Genomic DNA, 25,323 nt, shown 5'->3' on the forward strand with positions numbered 1-25,323 from the left:
TTTTGGACCCTGTTATGGTCTTAGCCTTCACAACATCCTCTGGTGAAGAGTTCCATAGGTTGACTGTGCATTGTGTGGAAAAAATACTTCCTTTTGTTTTAAACCTGTTGCCTGTTAATTTCAGTTTGGTGACTGAGCTCTTCGTTCGCCTTCTTATTAAAGCTTCTGCAAAACCCCTTTCTCATGGCTATCGCAAGGTCTGTATTCCTGGCTGGTCCCTGGAGACAGAAGTACCTCTCAAGGAATAGGAGAGGAATGGTGAGCCAGACACTGCAGAAGGGAGGGAATGAGACAGAGCGTAATTCAAGTCTCACAACCTGAAGGCTCCTTTTTAAGGTTGGAGCAGCTGACTCGGTAAAATGCTAGCAACCAAAAATGATGGCCAATGGTGTCACCTTGCACCGAGGACCCAAACAGATGAGCTGGATAGACTGTTCAAAAAGTGCTTTTTCTAAATGTCCAAAGTCCTGCCACTTCACTGCCATCATTGCCACGTACTGCAGAAGAAATGAACAAGAAATAAAAGGGGAAGGGCTGCTCAGGAGGATGGTATTTATCCCAGACTCAGGTGCCAAAGGGACAAGCATGGCTGGCAGACCTGTTAAGTGCTATGCATTCAATGGGGAAGATCCTAAAAAGCTGATGCAGAACAACAATCATTGCTCTCCTCAGACCTGGAAAACCACCCAATGATACCATCAGCTATCTCTAGTTACTGGGGAGGGTTTTACTGGTGTGTCTCGCCCTGTCTTTGAGTCTATCTTGCCAAAGGAGCAGGCTGGTTTCAGACCAGGAGGAAGCTGCTGTGACCAGAAGCTGACTTCCAGCCAATTTTAGAAATCTGAACAACGCTGATAGGTTTATCCACTGCCTGTGACATAGTGTGGAGATACAGGTTCAAGGCATCAAAGGTCATCAAATGCTGTAGCACTGCGTGACTCCTGGACACAATCTTGAGCAAGTAGATGCTGTGTCCTTTCGACTGGGCAGATCAGCAAAGCACACACCCTCAATGAGGGTTTACCTCACAGATCTGTGCTTGTCTCTTCGCTATTAACATTTGTATTAGTGTCTTACCTCTCATAATTTTGTACAGGGTTTTTCTTTTGTTATGCTGGCATTTCTTTTGCAGCAGAAGGCAAAGACCTCATCACCATTAGTGACAGCCTCTCCACCAAGCTCAAGAAAATAGCAAAATATTTCCAGAACTGGAAGCCCCGGCCCAATGCCTCCAAAATCTTGGTGGTAGCCTTTTACCTCATGACAAAGTAGCCATGGAGTAACTTAATGTCACCTTTTGCAGTCAACTGTTCTAACGGTTCTGAAGTACTTGGGTATAAGTTTGCACAGAAGCTTGACTTCTGAAGCTCACGTGGAAAAGATGTGTAAAAAGCTAAAAGCAAGGACTAACCTTCTGCAAAAAGTTTCGTCCATGATACGGGGCATTGATGCTCGCACAATTTGAACTGCCACTCAGGCACAGGTATGCTCAGTTGTTGAATATTGTGCACCAATCTGGATGGGGAGCTTGCATACCAAATCTCTGGACATGCAGCTTAATGCTGTGCTGAGAATTCTAACTGGTTTATTAAAATCAACCCTGTTCAATGGTTGCCCAGTTTGGCATATACACCCTTCTCCAAGATCCAGAGAGACTCCCACACAGCTCATGAGTAGGAGCAAGCCATGGCCAACCTGAACTTACCAATTCACGAGGACCTCCAGAACCTTTCAGAGAAGCTTGAAATCTCATAAGCCTTTTTGGGATTGAACTAACACTCTTTTTAAAGAGCCCTCACTACATCCTGAGGCGCACTGGGAAGACTTCTAGGATAATGTTCCATGTCCCAAACATCTGATTGCTGACCCACAAAAGAACTTTCAGGCTTCAATGTACCCCATAAATAATGATCCATGTTGAACCATTTCACAACATTGCATGGCAGATGCTGTCATCTTACACCTCTGGATGATGAGACAATATGACTGTGTCACAAACTATGGGCCACACTATAAATCCATGCCTGCTTCAATCATTTGCCAGTGGCAACTCGAGTTTACACCAAACCATTTCTGAAGCTACCCATTGGCTTGCTAATCTGGACTTGGCTATTTTAACATTGCTGATTGCCTGTTAGCCAGACTTTTTTTTTTTTAATTGAGCAGTGTGATAGACTTTCCCTTCCTTAGGGACCCCCTCTTCATTTGTGAAGACCCTGTTGTCGTATGTCCCTTTTTCATCTGTCCTTTGATTGAGGGAAAAACATTTCATTAGGTGGTTGCATATATATTTTTTTTAATTTAAAAGAACAAGTTCATACTGTTAAAGGAGCTCCATGAAACATCTTATGGTCCAGTTCTCAAGCGAGTCTGTCCTGAGACATGTTTTTATGGAAAGGGGTGCACAACAAAGTGAAGTCTCTGAGCTTTAAAGTAAAGTATAATGTATCTAATTTGTAGTGTGATAATGTGAAATCAGAGAGCTCCACCTTCATTTTAGTCAGGAGATTCTTTTTCCCCAAAATAATGTTTGGATGGAAACTACTGACTCCTATGTAGTACCACCTTCCCATGTCCCCTTTGGGTCTAAACCCTTCCCTAACCTCCACCATTTTGCTTTTTGCTAGTTCTCATTACTGGTGTCTAAGAAGGTTTTCTAGGTTAGAGGTCTGCAGCCTAGAAAGTGTAGTCCATCCAGCTCAATCATCTGCAACCTTGAAAATATGCAGTAGCACTCATTTTACAAAGCTTTCTGATCTGAATCCAGCTGGGCGCTATTGGCGGTTTCTTCTCAGAACTGAGCTGGTGTGTAGAATTTAATTGCTTCTTACCTTCAGAGAAAGAAGTCCCTAAGGATTCAGCTGAGGTTCTAAGAATCGGTGTTTGAAAACCTCTATTGTAGAGGGCCCTGGGATCCTTAGAGTTCAGTTCCTATCTCTATCTGCCTGTTTAAGTTCTGCATTCAATTACAGCCCTCCCTTTTTTTAATTAAAAAAATAAACAAAAAGCCCCCTGTATCTGGTGACTCAGACTTCTACAGTATCACATCTTTTTGGCTGAGATTTCAGAGACGACTCCTTTGAACAGCCACCCGTAATCCCCACACGTGCACCGGCTGTAGATAACCAATAGGACTCACTTAGCAATCTCCACAAACTAAAGAAAAATATGATTGTTCTTGCGGTAATCTCCTGGGGAACTGGTACTTAATGGTGCCTTATTTGCAGCAGTGACTTCCAGCTATGTTAAACAACCTTAACTAAATTGTGGTTCAGGAATTTGGTGGGTGTTTTCTTATTAATTTCATTTTAAGTCTCTCCTTCTGTGTGGGCTGCATTTAAAAATCAAATTCCTCCTGGGGAGGAAATGCACAAAATCTTGCAGGTGAAAAAGCTGTTTGTATTTGAGAATAAATGTAATTTTATTTAATAATACATCCCTGAATGACCTGGACAGGAAATGGAGGCTCTTATTTAAAATGTTGCTAACTTAATCTGAGTGTGAGTTGTTGGGTGGTTTTTGTTTTTCTTTAAGCCTATGCCTAGAATAAAATCAACATGTTACCCTTGATCTCTGAAAGCACTCTGGGGAAAACCTGCTTTGAGATCCTGCCTGTAGCCTCCCATCCCTATCCAGACTAAACGTTACAGAACAAGGCTTCCTGTAACTTTTTTTTAAATAGCCTTTCTATTATTTTGTAGTTCACAAGGGCTACAATAAAAGGCCACCTAAAGAAATTATCTTAATCCAGTAACGCATGTTGGCACATAACTTAATGGTGTTGACCATGTTCTTGTGATTAGAGAAACCCCCTTTCCACTTATCTGATTAAAAGTGATGTGTGTAGTTGGAATGTCAACAAACTAGCTACAGGAATGAACTGTAATCAAAGTCTGTGATCTGTTGTTTAGCAGTGATTTTTCTGAACAATAAAATGATTAATATAGGCAATGATAGTTGTGCTGGAGCTTTTATGAAAAAGTATCCAGTTCTTACGTGCGCTTTTTTTGTCTGAATAACCCCATAATCTTAATGCTGTCGCCCTTTCCCTGCCTCATCCTGACCCCCTCCTTGCGAATTTGTTCCCCCCATTCATTGTCTCCTACCTCAAATTAAATGGCAAGCTCTGAGGGCCACGGCCCTTGTCTGTTTGTCCTGTACAGTGTCTAGCGTCCTGTTGGGCATTGTAGAAATTATTATAAACCCTGAAGCTAATGAATAACTATTTCCTGATTGTTTTTCAGGTGTAACGTATGCTGCAAAAGGATATTTTGATGCTCTGGTTAAAATGGGGGAGTTGGCCAGTGAAAGCCAAGGATCTAAAGAACTGGGTAAGTCAGGCAGCTTAATCATAAATAGAGTCAAAGTGTTTTTAAGTAATAGGAGTGAAACCAGATTCAGCTCAAGCGGTATGCTGTCAGATCGAATGTGGAGTTCCCCCTATCTACCTCAGATGGGTGGCCTCTGGTAGGGATGTCCCTTTGGATTTGAAATACTAGAGTTAACTAAGAGACAGCCTTCTTGTTGGCCACGTAGTAAGTGACCCAGTGCGGTTCCTGGCGTCCTCAACTGGTGATGCTGTACAAATGAGGAATTACAGCTAACATGAGCTCGGATGGCATGCTCCTCCCTTTTTAAAAAAAAAAAAAAAAAAAAAAAAAAAGGAAGCCATCTGACATTGCCCTTTCATAAGGGAAAAGAAACATCTCAATTGACTGGTTTTTATTTGGTCTTTTTAGAGTGATCATCTAGCATATGGTTGGGCCAACCTGCAGCAGATGGACAGTCTAGGTGGAATATCTGTGATGGTGGAATAAATCCACCTCCAGTCTGTGTATGAGATTCACTGTGTTTGTCTCAGTACGTGGTGTGTTCGTATGCATTGCCAGGAAAATGTCATCACAAGCCTCCAGTTATTTAAAGTTAAAGAACAAAGCATGTTTTTGTCCCACGTTAGGTAAATACGCATCTGTTAAGTCGGATTACTGTGCTGGGGCAGTGACTGTTGAAAAAGTGTAGCTGTTGCTGTCCTGTCCTCGCAGGAGAAGAGACAGTCCCTGCCTTTCATATAACCAAGAGAAGAATGCAGGCTTCGAGGCAGCAAAGACTTCTTGCTGCCTGCTTGCTGATACTACTTCAGCTCTGTCTGAGGGGCCCTGTGGGATAAATAGAGGCTGTGTCAAATGGATATCTCCTTTACCCCTCTTACTTCGGAAGATGGGAATGTGAGTTATTTTCTTAGCACATGAATCATTTTGATTGCTTGGTGCAAACGTGTGGCTGACTCCTCCCCCTCCCCCCTGGTTGCTTCCTGGGGGAAGGGTTCCTGAGCAACTGCCCATGTCTCTTTATCTGGGTTAGAAGGAGATTGATTTGGAAACATCATTCCAGTTATGGGTGTTTGCAGCCACTCCACTGGCAGGCCTGACTCAGCTGAGTTAATGTGAAGATGTTTGACTTGTGGACTCTACTCAGGCTCATATTGATAACCCATTTTTCTATGGGGTTATATAATGGCTGTAACTATTTCTGTGGGTGAAACGGTTGCATAGTCTTGGAGGGAGCAAAAGTGTCCGACTTTTAAAAAAGCTGAACAGCACCAGCCAACTAGCAAGTTCCTGCCCCTTTGAAAGGCAGAAGGGGTCGGATGCAAAGAGAGACGTCGGAGTAAAGCTTTACTCTGGTGCTAGTTTTGGCAGAAATCTCCTACAGCACTGACTTGGCTGTATGCTGCTGGAACTGGATTTGTGAGCTGGGCCCTGCTGACGGCAACAGAGCGGTTGCTGGCTCTGGTACATGCTGTCTGCAGTTTTCCTATTTGGATGCACCCCATGACTTGTATTAGCCCAGCAGATTAGAATTACTCCAATGGCACCATCAGTTCTAACCTCTTCAGTGGCTTTTCCTTTCCCTCCCTTCTATTTACTCTTGAGATAAAGCATTCAGGGAACTGCATTTCCACCTCTTTTTGGTCAGTCTGGTACTGTCAAAGCGGCTCTTGCCTTAACTCTAGAGTTCTCTCGCTCGGGTCCTTTCAGCTCCACATAAATGCGTTCCTTTCTCCCAAGCTCCCCTTTGTAGATGCACCATCTTCCCCTGCTTGGCTTTCAGCTGTCCTAGGGTATGTCTACACTGCAAAAAAGTCTCAAAGCTTGAGGCAACTGACTCAGGATTGCAGGGTTAAAAATAGCCTTGTAGACATTCCTGCTCAGGGTGGACCCTGGGCTCTGAAACCTGGCAAAGGGGGAGGGTCTCTGCTCGGGCTGGAGCCTGGGCTCGGGAACTATTTGTTTTTAGCCCCATAGTCAGTTCTGAGAGTTGCTGCTGAGGGCTTTTTGCCATGTAGACGTACCCTTCGACATCTTGCCTTGTAGTCTTCCAGAATGGAAGAAAACTCTTCTTTCCTACTGACTCCGCCTGCTGGTCTTGCTAGCCAGAGTACCATACTAGGTAACTGCCTTAGTACTCGGTAATATAATCTCTAAGGAGCAGTTGATTATGGACAAAGGCTTCAGATGAGGTGACTTTCAAAGGTTTCCAAAATTAGGGACCATAAACCTCCTGTCTTCAGTTTAGATCAGTCCTGCTTTCAGTAAGTTCCACGCAAAATTCCATAGACCTGACTGCTTTAGTTTACTGTAAATCCTACACTGATTCTGACATTGGACCAACTATATACAATACGCTGGCTTAATCTGAAGCTTTTATGGAGAAACTAGATGTCAATACGACATTTCATGCTTCTCAGATTAAAACTGCCCACAGTAATCTGCTTCTATGTAATAAATGAACACTAAAAAGAAATCTGATCTCCTGATGGATGGTGCATGGAGCAACACCAATAATGAAGGTTGTACAAGTATTTCCATTTGAAAGGTTCATCTTCAGCTTCTCCTAATTCTTCGTTTCTTTACCTTTGCTGAAATAAGTGGCAACCTAGTTTTGATCCCAGAAGTGACCAGTTTTTTGTAAACTTTTTTTTTTTTTAGCAAAAATAGGTTTCAGAGTAGCAGCCGTGTTAGTCTGTATTCGCAAAAAGAAAAGGAGTACTTGTGGCACCTTAGAGACGAACAAATTTATTTGACCATAAGCTTTCATGAGCTACAGCTCAAAAATAGTTCAGCCATATGAGAACATAACTTTCCCATTTATATTAAAAGCCTTTTCCTTCCCTTTTTGAACAGCTTCAGTGGTTTGAGAGAGAAACTTGGAAGTCTGGTATGTGTCATTTGTGATCTGGTCGGAATTCATTGCAGTTTGTGGAAAAATATAAAGGTTTAAAGAAGGGCTTGTGGAACATACATACTGCATACATACAGAATCTGCCAGCATTCTTTTGGTTGGGTGACTTCAATATTTTCAGTGCGTTTGAAAAAGGTTTTGAGTGTTGCATTTTTAATTCTTGTTGCATAGCTCCTTGGTTCAGGGCTTAAAATTTAAAATGAAAATATTTTAACGAACCTTGCAGTTTTGCTCTCTGGTCTGAATAACTAGACCTAAAATAAAAGCCTGTGTTTAGTTATTCATGTTCTAGTGGGTGTGGTCGAATATTTACAGCTTTTGATGCCTGGGGTTTTTAAAAAGTGTAGTTTACTGGAGACTAAAATTGTGGCTAAAATCTGGGAGAGCTGATATGGTCAATGACACACACTGCTTCCTAGCCTGATTCCTAATCAGAGAATTCTTCATCGGGCATGGGAGAGGTGACCTTCTGAAACTGGCTTTCTAAACAGTATCCTTGATTGAAGATATTAGTTTTCCTGGGAAGACCTTGAACTTATCAGTCCTTTTTAACAAGATACAATTCACTTGCTGATAACATCAAATAAGTGCTGTTTGTTTACTTTGATCTAGGTTACCTCATTCATTACTAGAAATTTTAACTGGCAGTTAAATTACTATCTTGCATTAGTGGAGCAAAACTAAGATGATCCTCCCTTTGTGTTTTGTGGGGGGTGGTGGGAATAATCTTCCTCCTTTACTAACATGAAAAGATGTTCCCGGATGTATGCAGTGACTTTGTCCTGTTCTTCTTTTTAGGCCATGTCTACACTTGCAAATTGAATGACACAACTTTTGTCGTTCACAGGTACTTAAACCCCTCTCCCCCGAAAGACACAAGTTTTGCCAGGGCAAGTGCCTGGGTGAATGCCCGCGTTATCGGCAGGAGCGCTCTCCTGTCGACAACAAACCCCAAAAGTGCTGACAAACAGCGTTCACGCTGCCTGATTTTTAGCGACATTGCTGTGTCAACCCGGCCATGTCACTAAAAGCTGTGTATGTAGACATGGCCTTAGCCTAGGATCTTTTTGTCTCATAGGCTCACAGACTTTAAGGTCAGAAGGGACCATCGTGATTAGCTAGTCTGACGTCCTACACATTGCAGGCCCCAAAATCTCACCCACCCATTCCTGAAATAGTCCCCTAAGTGGGCTGAGTTACTGAAGTCCTCAAATCATGGTTTAAAGACTTCAAGCTACAGAGAATTCACCATTGACACTAGTTTAAATCTGCAAATGACCTGTGCCTTATGCTGCAGAGGAAGGCAAACCCCTCCCCCAGGGTCTTGGCCAATCTGACCCAGGGAAAAATTCCTTCCTGACCCCAAATATGGCAATCACTTAGACCAGTGTTTCTCAACGAGGGGTACGAGTACCCTGGACATACGCACAGGTCTTCCAGGGGGTACATCAACTCATCTAGATATTTGCCTAGTTTTACAACAGGCTACATAACAAGCACCAGCAAAGTCTGTACAAACTAAAATTTCATAGACAATGACTTGTTTATACGGCTCCATATACTATACACTGAAATATAAGTACAATAATTATATCCCAATTGATTTATTTTATAATTGGATGGTAAAAATTAGTCAGTAATAGTGTGCTGTGATGCTTTTGTATTATGTCTGATTTTGTACGTTTTTAAGTGGGGTGAAACTTGGGAGTACACAAGACAAATCAGGCTCTAGAAAGGGCACAGTAGTCTGGAAAGGTTGAGAACCACTGAGTTAGACCCTGAGCATGTAGGCAAGACCCACCAGGCAGGCAGTTTGGATATTTTTGTTGTTTTGAAGAAGAATGCCAAGTCTGACACAGCTGGATGCCAAACTCTCTGCTGTCCTACCATCCAGGGGAGAAAGTCCCAGGTAGCTGGCTGCTTAACCTTCCTCTCCAGAATAGAAAAGGAGTACTTGTGGTACCTTAGAGACTAACACATTTATTTGAGCATAAGCTTTCGTGAGCTATAGATCACTTCATCGAATGCATCCAATGAAGTGAGCTGTAGCTCACAAAAGCTTATGCTCAAATAAATTTGTTAGTCTCTAAGGTGCCACAAGTCCTCCTTTTCCTTTTTTGCAAATACAGACTAACACGGCTGCTACTCTGAAACCTCTCCAGAATGTAGACGTTGCTTTCTTGCCATTCTTGGAAGAGGGACTGGTGTCAAATGTGTCTGACCCCTTTATAAAAGTTAATGAGGAATATTATGAGGATAGAGTCCATGTCTCTGATTTCCAGCCTATTGTAAAATTTGTAGAATGAATGTGTGAGTGTAATGGGCTCTTTCCATTTTGACTGAGCCGAAAGTAGAAAAACTGCCATCACAATTTTTATTTAATTCCTTTAGTCCTGTACAACTTTGCAGCCTGTCTTGAGAACCCAGGCTTACTTAATCCTCCTGTTGGTGTTTGTTCACTCCTCTGAGTTGAAATTTTAATGCATGTTGCTTGTTGAGTTTGTTTGAAATCTTTCAGCAGCCTTTCTAATCCCCCTCAGGCCTCCACCCACCGATATTTAATTCTCTGCTCTCTGGTTCCTAGTCTAAAATCTGATTGTGGAGAATGTATAAAAGACAAGTGTGTAGAAAGGATGATCTCATGTAGTAACACATACAGCCAGAATGCTTTATTCTTATTCCTTTAATAGACTCTCTGGTTTGTTGAGCATTTGAGTAGAAGTGTCTCTCTGGTGTTTGCTCCAATCAGAACTCCACTAGGAAGCCTCAAGTTGATAACACTGGACTTCATGTGTAGACAAATGCCATCTCATGGAAGGGGGGGGATGAAAATCACCTCATTCCTCTTGATGCTCAGTAACAAACAGCAACCGATTTTTTGGAATGTTCTGTCTGCATGCCCCAGAGAGGGCCTTAAAAGTGCCTTGTACAGGGGAAAATTGGGTTTTGTACCTTTTGTATTCTTCTCTTCCTGATGCACAAAGAATATGACCAGTATTTCACTGCTTCTCTTTCTATCTTTAAAATATCAGGAAAATAAGGGAAGATCAGACTTGAGCTGGAGCTGGTCGGTCCTCGGGCTGGTTTTGTTTAATATTTTCATAAATGATCTGGAGGATGGTGTGGATTGCGCCCTCAGCAAGTTTGCAGATGACACTAAACTGGGAGGAGAGGTAGATACGCTGGAGGGTATGGATAGGATACCGAGGGCCCTAGACAAATGAGAGGATTGGGCCAAAAGAAATCTGATGAGGTTCAACAAGGACAAGTGCAGAGTCCTGCACTTAGGACGGAAGAATCCCATGCACTGCTACAGACTAGGGACCGAATGGCTCGGCAGCAGTTCTGCAGAAAAGGACCTAGGGGTTACAGTGGACGAGAAGCTGGATATGAGGCAACAATGTGCCCTTGTTGCCAAGAAGGCCAATGGCATTTTGGGATGTATAAGTAGGGGCATTGCAAGCAGAACAAGGGATGTGATCGTTCCCCCTCTATTCGGCATTGGTGAGGCCTCATCTGGAGTACTGTGTCCAGTTTTGGGCCCCACACCACAAGAAGGATGTGGAAAAATTGAAGAGAGTCCAGCGGAGGGCAACAAAAATGATTAGGGGACTGGAACACATGACTTATGAGGAGAGGCTGTGGGAACTGGGTTTGTTTAGTCTGTGGAAGAGAAGAACGAGGGGGGATTTGATAGCTGCTTTCAACTACCTGAAAAGGGGTTCCAAAGAGGATGGATCTAGACTGTTCTCAGTGATGCCAGATGACAGAACAAGGAGTAATGGTCTCAAGTTGCAGTGGGGGAGGTTTAGGTTGGATATTAAGAAAATCTTTTTCACTAGGGGGGTGGTGAAACACTGGAATGGGTTACCTAGGGAGGTGGTGGAATCTCCTTCCTTAGAATTTTTTAAGGTCAGGTTTGACAAAGCCCTGGCTGAGATGATTTAGTTGGGGATTGGCCTTGCTTTGAGCAGGGGGTTGGACTAGATGACCTCTTGAGGTCCCTTCCAACCCTGATATTCTATGGAGGTCTATTTGGAGCTTCCTTTGCCTCTGACCAAAAGGGCCAGAGGTGCTGAAGCTGTGCTGGGATCACGTCTCCCTTCTCTCTGGCAGACATTTGTTTTTAGCTATTAAGCTTTCTGCCGTGATCTCTCCTGGATGTCATCGCCACTGCATGTTTGCGCTAGTGGCACAGGGTGCATATTGTGTTGTCTGTGTCTTAGAGTGGAAGCTTCTAGAGGCAGGGACTGTGCCTTATGTTTGTACGTGTGCTAAGAACAGTGATATATGGAAAGAGACAAGACTCCCTTGGTAGGTAGGTAGGTACTTGGGGAGAGATTGCATGAAGTAAGAAATTTCCTGAATGTTTCTTTCCATTGATGCTGCAGATTAGGTGGGGCACTATCCAGAGAGCACAGGTAGAGCACTTCTGCTCTGACTTGGTGTACTGTGATGCTCTCCAATGATTTGTGTGGATCTTTGCTGGAAAGAAGGGCAACACCTATCATGCACAAAGCTGCTCTAGGAAGTTACTCTGAGCCCTTGTTAATGAGTTGTTGAGTGGGAGCTGAGTATTTGATATTTCACGGTATGCTGCCCTGAAAGGAAAACAACGTGCAGTCAGAAGTATTGTAAATTAAGTGTGTCTGTAGCTGGTGGTTCTGCTAGATTCTGAAGCATTATGACTTTTTGTTGGAGAAGAAAACTTAAGGGAGGGTTTTCGTGGTCTCCCCTAGGCATGGGGGACTGCAAGTGGAGCAAGTATGCCCAGGTTGGGGTGGGGATGGGGTGCAGTCCAGCCAGCCAAGGAACTATAGACTAGGTGCCTGGATGTTCCTGGGAACTGAGGTTACAACTACACTGCCCCCCGCCCCCCAAAAAGGCAGTGAGCCTCCGAGCCTGGGTCAGTGGACTCGGGCCGTGTGGCTAAAAATAGCAGTGGAGACATTCCCACTCGGGCTGGAGCCTGGGCTCTGAGACCCTCCCACCTCGCTGGATTTCAGAGCCTGGGCTCCAGCCCAAGGGGCAAAGTCTGCTGTTGGCTTTAGCCCCGTAGTTTGCCCTGGGCTCTGAGAGTCTCTCTGCAGCATAGACGTGCCCTCTTTCACTTCACTGGGATGTGGCTTTCAAACCCTTTCCCTGCTTGTTTCATTTTAGTGTCTGTTGGCATCTCTTCAGTTCTTGTTCCCTATGCAGAAAAACTAGACCCGCGCCCATGGTGCGAACTCCACCTTTGGGAGAGATTCCTTGTGCTGCTTAATTCAGTGTGTGCAGTGCCTAAGCACAATGGGTCCAGGTCCGTAACTAAGGCTCCTAGGTGCTATGGCAACACAAAGAACAGGGATTCAGAGGAGTCTCGGAGGAGCTGTGTACTGATTTCAGAAGGGGGTTCGACGCTGAGAGCTTGGCAGAAGAGTGACTGGTCACTGTAGAGCCTGGTGGGTTTGGGCTTGGAACTGACACTGTCTTTTTGGAAAGAGCTTCTGAAGAACATCAGTAAAATTTTACTGAGTCACCTAAGTGACTCAGTAACGTAGACACTGGCCAAGGGATCACGCTTTCCAAAGTGCCTCGGGCGTTGTACTTCAATACTAGTTACACAGCGGGTCATGGTCAAGGCACTGCATTTTCTTCCCCCTCCCCCTCCCAACAAGCAGTTGTAGGCAGCTAGTGACTTTCCTCTCAGCCCATTGTGCACTGGCCTGGTGAGACTCCAACTAGACTTCACGGGGAGTTGCAGAGCAAGTTCAGAAAACCCCTGCAGAGCTGGAGGAGGAGTCATGGTTCCTTCCCTACTCACAGGGTTCCTCTCAGATCAGTCAAGGCTGCTGCTGCAGGAACTTTCCCTGAAAGAGGAGGGAGAATAGGTGATTAATCTTCCATTGCTGAGATGAAACTACCCTCTGATGGAGAACAATTTCCTTCCGGGATTTGCATTTGATATACAGTTTGCCCGATCTAATTCTAACCAATGGCACCACCGTGTTAAAGCTCTGTTCTGGAGCTGTTTGTAATGTAAGTGGAGAAGACTCCACTTGTAAGGCAAGATTTAAAATACACCCTTTATCATGCATCCATCCGCAATTTCTAAACACCTCTATTGCAAGGGTACATTCTGCTTTGCTTTTACTGCATCCTGAGAAGGATTTCTGTAGTCTGATCTGCAGGAGAAAAGCCTGGCAAAGCTCCATGGCAGATCGCTTACGGAGAATCCCATCCCAGGACCAGAATACTGCCTGCCTGCATTCTAGCATGGACAACTGGGTGGGTGGGTGAGTGTGCATGCATGCTTATTTAGGAACTGAGCAATGTGGCCTGTTGGGGCTGGAGAAATCTGGATATTACTTGTTAAACCGGTTTTGATAGAATTGTTAACGTGTGAGGTGTGTTCTTTGAGTGTAGAACCAGAGCATGCCCTGCCTCCTGAACATACTGGTGCCTTTGGCCCAGATTGGAAGCTTTGTAGTACTGTGCCAAATCTTCTGGGGCATTGTATTAATCTCTTAATTGGCTTTGCAGTTCTCAGGTAGCAGCTTCCTATGGCAGCAGAGATAGTTATAAACGTTGTGAATGTTAAAGGTCATTTGTCTGGGTAAGGCAGTTAATCTGGAAACAGATGTACGAGGGACCAGGGACTGCTGCTTATGGAGCTGGGTAATTGTGTTTGCCGTGCTCTGTGAACTGTTGGGTGCTGCTCAATTGCTTAACGCATCCGTTTACAGTCTCATCTGCGAGGGATACAAAGGAAAACCCAAGCTGAATGTCCAGTAAAGCTGCCTAATGACCAGGCCTATCGGACTGTGGAATAGCACCCCTCTGGCGAGTCCTATTAGCTGGTGGAGTAACCTCCCTTTGGAAGTCGTGGAAGCCCCATTGCTTGAGCTCTTTAACATGGGACTGGGCAAAGCGCTGAATCACAGATAACCCTGAACTGGCAGGAGAACAGACTCTGCACCTCTCCCATCTGTGATCCTGTTAAGAGCTCATCGGTCAGAGACCTAGACTGTGCCCTGTACACATAGAAAGCCATGCCCTCATTTGGCTTAATCCTAAAATTTCTCAGATTTAAAGTAACTGCCTTTGGGAATGGTGCCAGGGGTTACTCTTGGGGACAGAGTAGGGAAAGTGCATCTTCATAGTGCTGCTGGTGAGTCTGTTTGAAATGCGGGGCGAACGTTCTTCACGGCAGCTCTCTGGCCTCCCTTAAATCTGGTTGGAGATACAGCCTTGCCATTAGCCCTCCATGATTCAGGAAGCAGACTTGCTGACTACCTCTCCTCCCTGCCATTCGTGTCTTCAGCCCCTTGGCAAGAGACCAGCTGTGCATGTGTTCCCGGGATGCAAAGGGATGAATCGCTCAGGATGGAATTTTTAGCCGCTTGACTCTTGACCGTGAAGTCCGAATGAAACCGCAAACCTAGTGAGAGTCTATTTTCGAGGCCTATTGATTTGTTCAGTGTGAAGATGAAGAGCCCACTCCATATAGCAGCATACCCTGCATACAAAAAAAACTGCATGTAGTTCATACCCCCTTCCCTCCTCTTCACACTTCACATAGGTCATCTGTTTCCTTCAGGTACAGAATGTAGCCAGAACGCATATTCTGTACCTGTCACTTCTGTAGCTTTGTTTCACTATCTATAAAGTGTCTGTTGTCTGGGACTTTGACTTTCATAGGCTAGGCTTTCTTTAATGCTTTTCTGTACACTATAACATCGGTCAAAACGATCGCCATTCCCATTTCGCTGGGAAAAGCCGATCATCAACATCATGACTAAGAAGAGTACGAACATCAATTCAGTACAGTCCACTTAAACCCAACATCCACAAAACCTGCAGGAAATGGATTTTCCTCTGTGACATCAAAAGTACCAAAATACAACGAAAACCCTTCTTACATTAATAACTGCCCCAACAATGGATTTTCTGTTTTGGAGCCTGTATTGACTTCAACAGGAAAGCTTTGGAGGCTGTGAAAGTAGGAGCTATTATGCAAATAAACGTTTCCTGTTTACATAACCAAAATAGTTTTGTGAGACCATGGAGTGCTGTTAAATGAACACCTGTTGAAAGAGCACATAGTTTAGTGGTCGTTTCTAGCCAGTCTCTACAGCATGGTAGGAACCTCTTATTTTTAGTTACTCCTCCAATAGTAATGTCTTAAAGAGATATCACCAGCCTGTTGAGGCTCCCAAACTTGCCTATCTTTGAAGGCAGAGGTCTCAGTATCCCTAAATCTCATAGGCTGACTGTCCCTTTAACTGGGAATTGCTACAACCCACAGCCTAACAAATTACTGACTCTCAATTAGCCAATTTTTTAATCCAATTAGTAGCCTTGTTAAGCCTGACAAATTTCAGATGGGGGCTTGTTTTCTTTGTCTCTCCATTTTGGGTGGTGGAAGTGAGGGGGAGTGGGAAGGTTGCACTCTAAAAAAATTCTTATCACCTTCCAAACATCTGCTGGTGTATGTGGAAACAAAAGACCTTGCAAAAAGGAAAGAAGATTTATTGACTCCCATAGAAATAATTCTGGAAATGAAACAGGCTGACTAGGGATTTCTTCACATGGGCTTGGTGGGATCCAGAATGTTTTGTTATAAATGTGTGCATCAGAAAGGTGCATCGTGCATATCAAAGTAACTGTGTGCATAGTTGAATGGCAGGTTTCTCCTTGTCTCTGGACTGAACTAACCTTTTCCAGCTATGCTATTTGACCAGATACCGATAAAGTTAAAATGCTAGTGCATAAATTGTGTGGGGTGTGTTAAGATGGCCTGAGATTATTGGTGATTAACAGGAAAGTCAACTTAACTCTCTCTCTTCTTTGAGCTCTTACCTACCATTCGATAAGACTGTAATGGAAAGTTTAGAGAAAAATGTTTCCCTTCACTTTGCTTACCTCTTGTATTTCTCAGCACTATGCATATAGCTAGAGTCCCCTGTTTCTGTAACTTTCATACCAGAGGTACTTTTTTTTTTTTTAAAGAGGAAAAATGTGATGGCAAAACCACGAAAACAGGCATGACAAACCTGGAGCTACTTGTACTTGATGTTTTACTGTAAACTAGCTTTCAAGATACCATTGTCCCTTCAAATACATGTGATTTGTTCTCACTCTTTCCTGTAATAAAGCTGTTCATTGCCTTAGAGAAGAAAACGCTGTCAGTCTGAGTAACCAGAAGTTTTAAATGGAATGTCTCCCCCACCTGCCTTCTAGGGGAGACCTGCTCTGCAAGAGGCAGGCATAGTCGTTCGAGTTTATGGATATCGCTAACAGATTCTGTGTCCTGTATGAAGGCTACAGCTGCTGTGATGCTAAACCAGCACATATCAACAATTCTTGTTCCTCTGACACATTTGGCCGTTGGAGGCATTTGTTTTCTCTCCCCTCCCCCTTCCCTCTCCCCTTCACTGGGATTACTGGCGCTCAAATGCGGAAGGTTCATGTAATTTCTTGTTGGCTGAGTCTTTGCCATTGTAATGAGGTTTGTATATTGATGACCTCCTATGTCAGCTAATTAGTACTTTACCCTGAATATAGTCAATACCTCTCCCCTGTGTAAACTTCCTGGGTAACTGGACGTTGGAGATTCGCTGATGAATGCCGGGGGGGGGGGGAAGAATGCATGTATCTGGAGGGGAGCAGCTACCTAAAAGAAGAGCTGACCCTTGATGCAGAATCTCCTTAACATACAAGTAGTAAAAATGCAGCTTGATAACTGCTTAGTTTAAAAAAAAAAAAAAAAAAAGTTACAGAAAATTAATAAGCTCTACTTTTGAGTTTGCTTTAAATACAGGGGAAAAGCAGCTGACTTATGGCTTCTCTCTTCTTTAAATAAAGAAACTAGATCCTGTTAAACTTTGCCTAATAGTTGGATCCCAATAAACGATGGGACCAGAATTGATCAACTGCAAAGATTTCTTCTGCTTTCCAGCACAGTCCCATAGGGCTGGTGTGTTGCTAATAGAACTCTGGCAAAAGCTTGCTTGGGTTTTTTTTTTTTTTTGTTGTTTGTTTTTTTTAGCTGCAGGAAATAAATGGAGGCAAACCATTTCAAGAGGAAATGGAGTGTTTGTACCACATTTGTGCCAGGCACTGGGCTGGGTGACCACCCCCTGCCCCAGCTACAGATGTCTGAAGCTTGATCTTGCTCCCTGTTGCTTTTTAGAATGGATGATGGCAAAGTCAAGTCCTCGAATCGTGTTGCTTGGCTGAGGCTTCAGTATTGAAACAAATGTCTCCTTAACCTGGATCCCATCTGTACCATTTGCTGCATTTCATCAGCTTGAAGCCCAGATGTTAACATTGAGAAGAAATAAGATTGTAAAACAAGGATGAAAACATAACCATTGTATTTAACAAATCTCACTGGCGTGGAGAAGTTCAGTTTCACCAAGTGCCTAACGTATCCTTGAGGATGGGCTGCACGAGAGCTATATGCAATTAGAATGGTTCACGGGGGCTATTACATTCCATAAGAGTCCATGGAGTAGCTGTTCCCAAGCCTCTGCAAAACTGAGCTCCAGCTACCATTTCCTGGTATCCAAATGGTACAAGTCTGACTTACTGGTGATCTATCAGCCCCCTGTGTTATACAAACAGATGAAATGGGGCAGGATCTCCTGACAGCCACCACCTCTTTCTCCCCCCCCCCCCCCACATACATTGTCCAAAACTTAAGAGACTGGTTGTACTTCTAGGGTGAAATTCTGCCCTATTGAAGTCCAATGGCAAAACTCCTACTGATGTCAACGGGACCAGGATTTCACCCCTGGTCGTTAAACTTTCCTCAGTCCAGCTCTGTACACAGCATAAGCAATGATTTGTTTCCCCTGAAGATGCCAGAACAGCCTTATTCAACGAATGCCCAAAGTCCCTCCACACAAGCAGGGCTGAAATGAGCTGTTACTTGGCCCCATTGGGTAGAAGAAAAAGCACAACTCTCTTCGTGGGCTTGTCGTCTTTCTCTAAGCACTAAAATTCTGGCTGCATAAGCTGTCCTACTTGTGAGGCACTGCCATTCATTCTCCTTAGATTTGAATGCCTTTTGCTTGACATCAAAGGATTTAGCTAAAGGCATCTAACCAGCCATTGAAAAATCTGATTGATCTTCATCTAGGGTTTCAGGATACACAATCTTGCAATCCATCTGCTTTGCTAGTGTCGCCAGTTTTATTTAACTGTTTAAAATGCCTTTTTGTTTTTTACTCCCCTTGGTAGTATTCTAGCCTCCAGAGCTTTTCCCCGTCCATGTTAACCATAACGAGGGGGTACCTCCTGCACAAATAGGAAAACATGGGCTGTCTTCTGGCCATGTCCCCCCAGCACGCCTTTCTGGTTCAGGTTTCAGAGTAGCAGCCGTGTTAGTCTGTATTCGCAAAAAGAAAAGGAGTACTTGTGGCACCTTAGAGACTAACACATTTATTAGAGCATAAGCTTTGTAGCTCACGAAAGCTTATGCTCTAATAAATTTGTTAGTCTCTAAGGTGCCACAAGTACTCCTTTTCTTTCTGGTTCAGGTTCATCTTTGGGTTTTTACATATTTAAGAGAGCTGAATTTCCCTGACTTCCCGCCATGCTGGCGACATAGAGGAAGGTAAAATTAGTCCAGCGGAGGGCAACAAAAATGATTAGGGGGCTGGGGCACATGACTTAGGAGGAGAGGCTGAGGGAACTGGGGTTATTTAGTCTGCAGAAGAGAAGAGTGAGTGGGGATTTGATAGCAGCCTTCAGTTACCTGAAAGGGAGGGGGGTCCAAAGAGGATGGAGCTAGGTTGTTCTCAGTGGTGGCAGATGCCAGAACAAGAAGCAATGGTCTCAAGTTGCAGTGGGGGAGGTCTAAGTTGGATATTAGTGAAACACTATTTCACTAGGAGGGTGGTGAAGCACTGGAATGGGTTACCTAGGGAGGTGGTGGAATCTCCATTCATAGAGGTTTTTAAGGCCTGGCTTGACAAAGCCCTGGCTGGGATGATTTAATTGGTGTTGGCCCTGCTTTGAGTAGGGGGTTGGACTAGATACCACCTGAGGTCTCTTCCAACCCTGATATTCTATGATTCTAAGATTGGCTGCCCACAGGCAGGCCAAGAATCTCATTCCCCTTGAACTACCACAGCTGAGGTTTCCTTTACTCTATTTGGGGGAGGAGTGAAATAAAACTGCTGCCAAGTTGCTCATAGATGAGGATTACAAATATCCCCATACAGACCTGTTCCCCTAGAATCCTGCTTGGTTTGCAGGTGGCTTTCAGTTGATCAAACTGCTGCCGAAATGCTGGGTTTCAGGCTTGTCTTTGGCCACAGGATGATCGTTTTAGCGGTGGCCTTAAAAACAAGTAGCATTCCTCTCCTGATACCTCTTGCTCCATCGATTGTTCCATTTAAGGTAACGTTGGGTAATGAGGACCTAGTTTTGAAGTGGTACCCAATTTATTTAATTGCAGTCTTTTTAATTTAAAAAAAGTCAACTTTCTTAATCAGTTGCATGTGTCCTGTCTTCTGAACCAAACCGGGAGAGCCCTGGTGTGTAAGTGGAACAGAGAAGGATTGTTTTGTCAGCATTGTTAGTGTTCCACTTTGCTCAAGAGGTACCTCCTCTGTATAGCAAACTTGTAGCTATCTGCCTTCTACTGCATTTAGAATTGCTGTGATGCTTCCAAAAAGGTGAGTTTATAATCGGGGATAAATCTGGAAGTGAGGAGAACACTTTTTTTTTTCAGTGCATCCTGTCTTTTTAGTCTGTAAGCTCTAGGTTAGCTGCTGTTTGTATCTCTGTGTATTCTACACTACAGAGGGCAATTTGTATGTATGGGGTCCTCCAGTGTGGTCTCAGGAGTACCCCGCTAACGCTAACATGTGCATGTTGATATGTTCAGGGTTCCCTGTAGTCAGCAAGCCCTGGACTTGGCTGCTTTATATTTTTTAATGTGGTTTTGTTGTGGGAATAGGGTGACCAGATAGCAAGTGTGAAAAATTGGTTCACTTTTTTTCCAGGGCTGGGGTGGTGTAGTTGCATATGTAAGACACAGCCCCTAATATTGGGATGTCTGGTCACCCTATGTAGGAAGCTTGATTAAAGTGGTTCTTGCATTTTCCTCTGAATGGCAAGAGGTTTGTGGTCAGTTCATTCAAAGTTAAATGAGTCTGACGGGGGGGGGAGGGGGCAGGGGAATTGTGTCCCCTCTTTGGCCTTATCTTCACTGCTAAAAGGGTGGGGGGGGTTGTTTACCTCAGGATAACTAATGCCTGTGCGTGACCCTGAGGTGTGAAGACCAGGCACTTGAGTTTTACTGCGAGGTAAGTTGCCCTAAATGCCCTCCAGAGGTTGCCCTCGGTAACTGCTCTGCAGGGTAAAACCCAAATGCCTCGTCTGCACTGTTTTTTCCTCTGGATAACTCGCGTGCATGAGTTACTCTAAGTTTAAAAATCCTTCTTTAGCAGTGAAGGCAAGGCCTTGGCTACATTGATTGCACTGCAGGGTTGGCTTATCACCGCTTGGCCCTTGCCCCACTCTCGGGGAGGGGGGGCGCGATCCTGGTCAGGCTGAACGTTGTTGGCTTGCCATGCTCAGTCTGGGGCAGGAGCTAATGCTTAGCCCCAGTGCTAGAGGAGATCAGACTTCTAGTGGCAGGAATCTTGCAACTCTAGTGAGTTAGTGGCAAACTGTCTTTAGCCCATTGGCCCTTTGGACATGTTGTTTGATTGCTTCCCCAGCTCCAGCTCGTCTTCTCACTTCCATTACAAGTTGGATTGGTTCGTGGATTTTTAGAACAAGTGGCAGCATGGCTTGAGATTCTCCGTCCGATTGGCGTTACTCTGTGGTCTGATGCACTTAACTGCTTGATTGAAATGCATGGTGGGGCGGGGGGAGAGGAAATGGTGGTGGAGACCATCCCTAGGCCTGAAATACCTCAAGGTGAAACTTTTCTCTGCACAAAGGGAGGTGCAGTCCTGTGTGCGTTGTTCCACCCTCTGTGAGGTTAGCATGCAAACTCTGGCTGATAGCAGCCCCAGAAAGCCATGTGAAACAACCTGTTTAGCTGTTTCTCCTTGGGTGTGGTGGGTTTAGAGCCCAGTGGACTCTAATGGTGCCTATAGTTCTCTTAAAATGTTGTGTGAGTCAGACGTAGACTAAAATAGCAATTCTGGCTTGCTTTGTGTATCCAGTCTTTGTTTACATTCTTTGCAACCATGACATTGTCCCTACCTGACTCCGGACCTGACTTAGAGAGGTGTGTTTGTAGCACATGACAAAGAGCCAGAGTTCAACTCCCATTGCTGCCCCATGGCCCCAGGCAAGTCTGAGCCACTGGTTGCTTTTCCCTGTCAAGTGGGGGGTTGTGTGAGTTAATTAACGTGCGTGTGTAAGTAACTGTGTAACCCATGTGCTTTCGTCACTTGCAAGTTCACTGTAAGGTGATGGTTGCGTTGGCGTTTCCATTACAAACACTGTTCTCTGTGGTGCCGAAACCCTGGACGTGGGAGTGACCTTTGTACATTTGTCATTCCAGTGATCTTGGGAGTAACTCATCCCTTTATACAAAGCCCTGCACAACAGGGTACGCATCTTGGTCGGGGCCTTTGGATGTTAGCAGGGTATAAGCCATAAATCCTCCTCCTGAAATTCATCAAACTCTCCGCAGTGAAAGATGTTGTGCTGTCATGTCCTGGATTAGTATGATGTTGCAGATTCTAATCCATGTCATAGACCCTTTTAAATACTTAAATTTGAATTTCCTTGAGATTTTATTCACGGATTTTAACCCCTTCCTTGATGCCGGGCCCTGTTTATCTTAGCAGCAGCTTTAAGATAAAATGACTTGGGTGATGGCTTTTATAGACTTGTATAGCTCAAGGTGAGCACTCTGAGCATGCCAATACATCCTGCAGTCCAGGAGAGGCTAATTGAGGTTTAGAAGTGCATTTTATCTGCTGCTGGTATCCCTGTGGCCATCCTGGAGGAAGCCTGGATTTGGGGAGCTGCTGGGAATGGCTTGCATTCTGGTATAATAAATCTCTAGTATGTTGCCCAGGTCTGTGGTGCTGCTGCCATTGGGTGGGGAAGAGCTACTCATTTGTGCCACGTGTTTGTGGGTTTTTTTGTTTTTTTTTTGAAGTGGGATTGGTTTCAGCTCTGGTCGCCAGTGCTCTGAGGGCATTGTCTTGCAAGGGGCAAAGGGAGTTTGATGTGGAAAGAAAGCTGTAAACCAAGATTTAAAATTTTTGCCAGGAGGAGTCTCTAGGATTGGGTTTAAAGTGTGCATCTTGAGGGGTCGGGGGAAAGAAGGGGGTGTTACCTCTCCCTCTAGTGCTTGGGATGGGGCCCTTTCATCTTTCTGAATTAGACTCCAAACTTCTTGGAGCAGAGATGGCTCTCACTGGTTCTTTTAAAAGGCTGGGCCCAGATGGTGCTTGACTGAATGTTTGCACACCCTCTTTATGAGAACCTCAGCCCTTGCACAATGCAGTGAAAGATGTGGTGTAAGCCAGACAGTCCCAAGTTCCACTTGTGAGTCTGATGTGAACTCTTCCTTCTGTGATTTTTGGATACATCACTTAACCTGCCTGGCTCCCTATGAAATGGAGGTGGTGGTGTGAGAATTAATGTTAGCAGAGTGCTTGGAAGATAAAAATACATGTATTGATGCATTGTCAGTGGAAGAAATCACAGCTGAGGTTATAACATTACGTCACTTTTCTTGTCCTCACTATAGAGAGAACCATACGCTTCCCACCATTTAACTTTCACCTATCAACCGGAGAGCAATTTCCTGTAGGTTTTGTAGCATTAACCTTTTGCCCAGACCTTCCCTTCCATGCACGAAACTACTCATTGCTGAGATTTGTGATGGTAACAGCTGGCTGTGAGAGCATTAAGGCTGCATAGCTTGTTCTTGAACTTTTCCAGGCTCTGCAAGGAACCTTGTGGTGAGCCTCTGCTGGATCATTGGCTAGACCAGCCCACATGATCCTTGCATCTGCTTTTGGAGAAACTACCTGTGGAGAAGAGTGTGGGCTGAGATCACTCAGAACCAGGTTCTAGACCAGCTTGCTCTCCCCAAAATGCCAGAGTAGCCAGAATCCTGTGAAGTTTCAAATGGGGGAAATCCAAACTGGGCTTCCTCTCTCGCCCACTCCCCCAGTCGAGGTCAGCTGTCCCTGTGGCTTTGCTTAATGCCTGTGGGTGCGTTGGCATTGGATGCATGCTTTGCCAACTTCCAAAGTTGCAGTTTATAACCCTACCCTATCAAGCCATGAGTAGATAAGGTTGTTACCCACCAGCTACTTGATAATAACATAAGGGATTGGCGCTCAGTGGTAATTCTTTTTAATGTTGGGAAAATGTTTTGAGAGAGCATGCAAATAAATTCAGCCCACAAAAGCAAGGCATCCCTTCCCTACCCCATCCCAGTTCATGTTGCTGCACACCATGGTACAATACACAACATGCATGGGTCTCAGCCCCTGTCATGCCTAGACCCACTCCAATGGCTGGGAAGAGTGGTAGCTTTAAATTCCATAACTACAGCCTGTCGTGGGTGGAAGTGAGACCCCTGACTTAAACGCTTATGTGGTTCTTAGCCCTCTTTTAGCCTGTTTAATTTGGGCACCTGTATGTTGCTCGTGAGATGAGATTGTATCTGCTTTTTCCCATCCTGAGGTCGCTTCTTTGGCATTATTTAGCTGTCTGAGGTTGGCCTTGTATAAGGCAAGGCGTGCTGGTGCCAGTCTCCTTGCACTAGGAGCTCAGGGTCTGCTCTGCAGGGACTGACCTTTAGTAAGGTTTCAAGAGTAGCAGCCGTGTTAGTCTGTATTCGCAAAAAGAAAAGGAGTACTTGTGACACCTTAGACTAACAAATTTATTAGACCATAAGCTTTCGTGAGCTACAGCTCACTTCATCGGATGCATTTTTCCACCAAATGCATCCGATGAAGTGAGCTGTAGCTCACGAAAGCTTATGCTCTAATAAATTCGTTAGTCTCTAAGGTGCCACAAGTACTCCTTTCCTTTAGTAAGGACTCTCTGTTTCTGTTGCATTCCCTTTAATAGACAGACGCTTGCAGCCTGGCTGGTAGGTGCAGAGCACTCCCGAGAACACAGCAGAATTAGCCAACACTGTGTAAGAGACTCAGTCGGCCTGCAAGGTTACTTAGGACATCAGTTGTTGCCATGTGCAGTTCCTAGCACAGTGTATGGGGGGGAGGGGGTTATAATCCAGAAAGAGCCGTTTGGCAGCCCTGACTGTCAGCAGCGTGTTGTCCTGGCCACAGCACTACCCAAGACAAGCTCAGCGGGATGCTGAAGAAGAGCAAAATAGAAGAGGCTGGAAGTGCAGAGCACTCCTGTCAGAGGAGGGAGGCTCAATTCAGGCCCGCACTGAGCTGCCACTGCCAAGCTATGGGAGGGTCCAGAGTGGCCATCCTGTTGTCAGAAGCCGGAAGGAGCTGGAGAAGGGTGAGAGCGCTGAGGGCAATTAGAGTAAAATAGTTCCTAACTGCATCGTCCCTCTGGTTCAGAACAGCTGTGCTTGATGTGAGACACATCAGCAGGGCTGAGCTGGGATTAGCGGCTGTAACTATGGCTACTGTTCCTGCACTCGGGGCCTTTCCCCCGCATGTTTTCCCTTGATGGTAGCTGCACCACCTTTGCAGTGTGGGGCCATGAGCAGCCTCTCTGGGCCCCTTACATAGGCTCTTACTTGCTGCTGCTGGATTTCTGTGAATTGGTGTTTTTGTTCCCATATGGTATGTTCCTCTGACGAGACCTCATCTGCTTCTAGGACTGAAGAAACTCCCCTCCTCCAATACCTCTGCTCCATATTTTTGTTATAGCAGAGACTGGCTCTTGCAGGTGTTCCTTTTATTCTGTCGCAAAGGCATCCATGGGGGGCTGACACATTGCCTCCTGTCCTGAGATCTCCAAGTACTTCAAAAAACCACGCCTGGCTATAGAAAGAAGGGAGTGGATTACTCCACACTGAAAAAAGAAAAGGAGTACTTGTGGCGCCTTAGAGACTAATACATTTATTTGAGCATAAGCTTTTGTGAGCTACAGCTCACTTCATCAGATGCATTT

General features: G+C 44.7%; 1 protein-coding gene across 4 annotated transcripts in view; it reads left to right on the forward strand.

Annotated features, from left to right (window-relative positions):
• The window catches only part of BAIAP2 (BAR/IMD domain containing adaptor protein 2), an 89,708-nt gene that overhangs the window by 18,433 nt on the left and 45,952 nt on the right, over positions 1-25,323 (forward strand). For all 4 annotated transcript variants that reach the window (XM_038371623.2, XM_038371624.2, XM_038371621.2 and 1 more), the window contains exon 3: positions 4,245-4,331. In XM_038371623.2, coding sequence (XP_038227551.1) covers positions 4,245-4,331 — 87 coding nt within the window. The remainder of the gene's footprint in view (positions 1-4,244; positions 4,332-25,323) is intronic.

Source organism: Dermochelys coriacea, chromosome 14 (assembly GCF_009764565.3).
Source record: "Dermochelys coriacea isolate rDerCor1 chromosome 14, rDerCor1.pri.v4, whole genome shotgun sequence".
NCBI classification, from domain to species: domain Eukaryota; kingdom Metazoa; phylum Chordata; order Testudines; family Dermochelyidae; genus Dermochelys; species Dermochelys coriacea.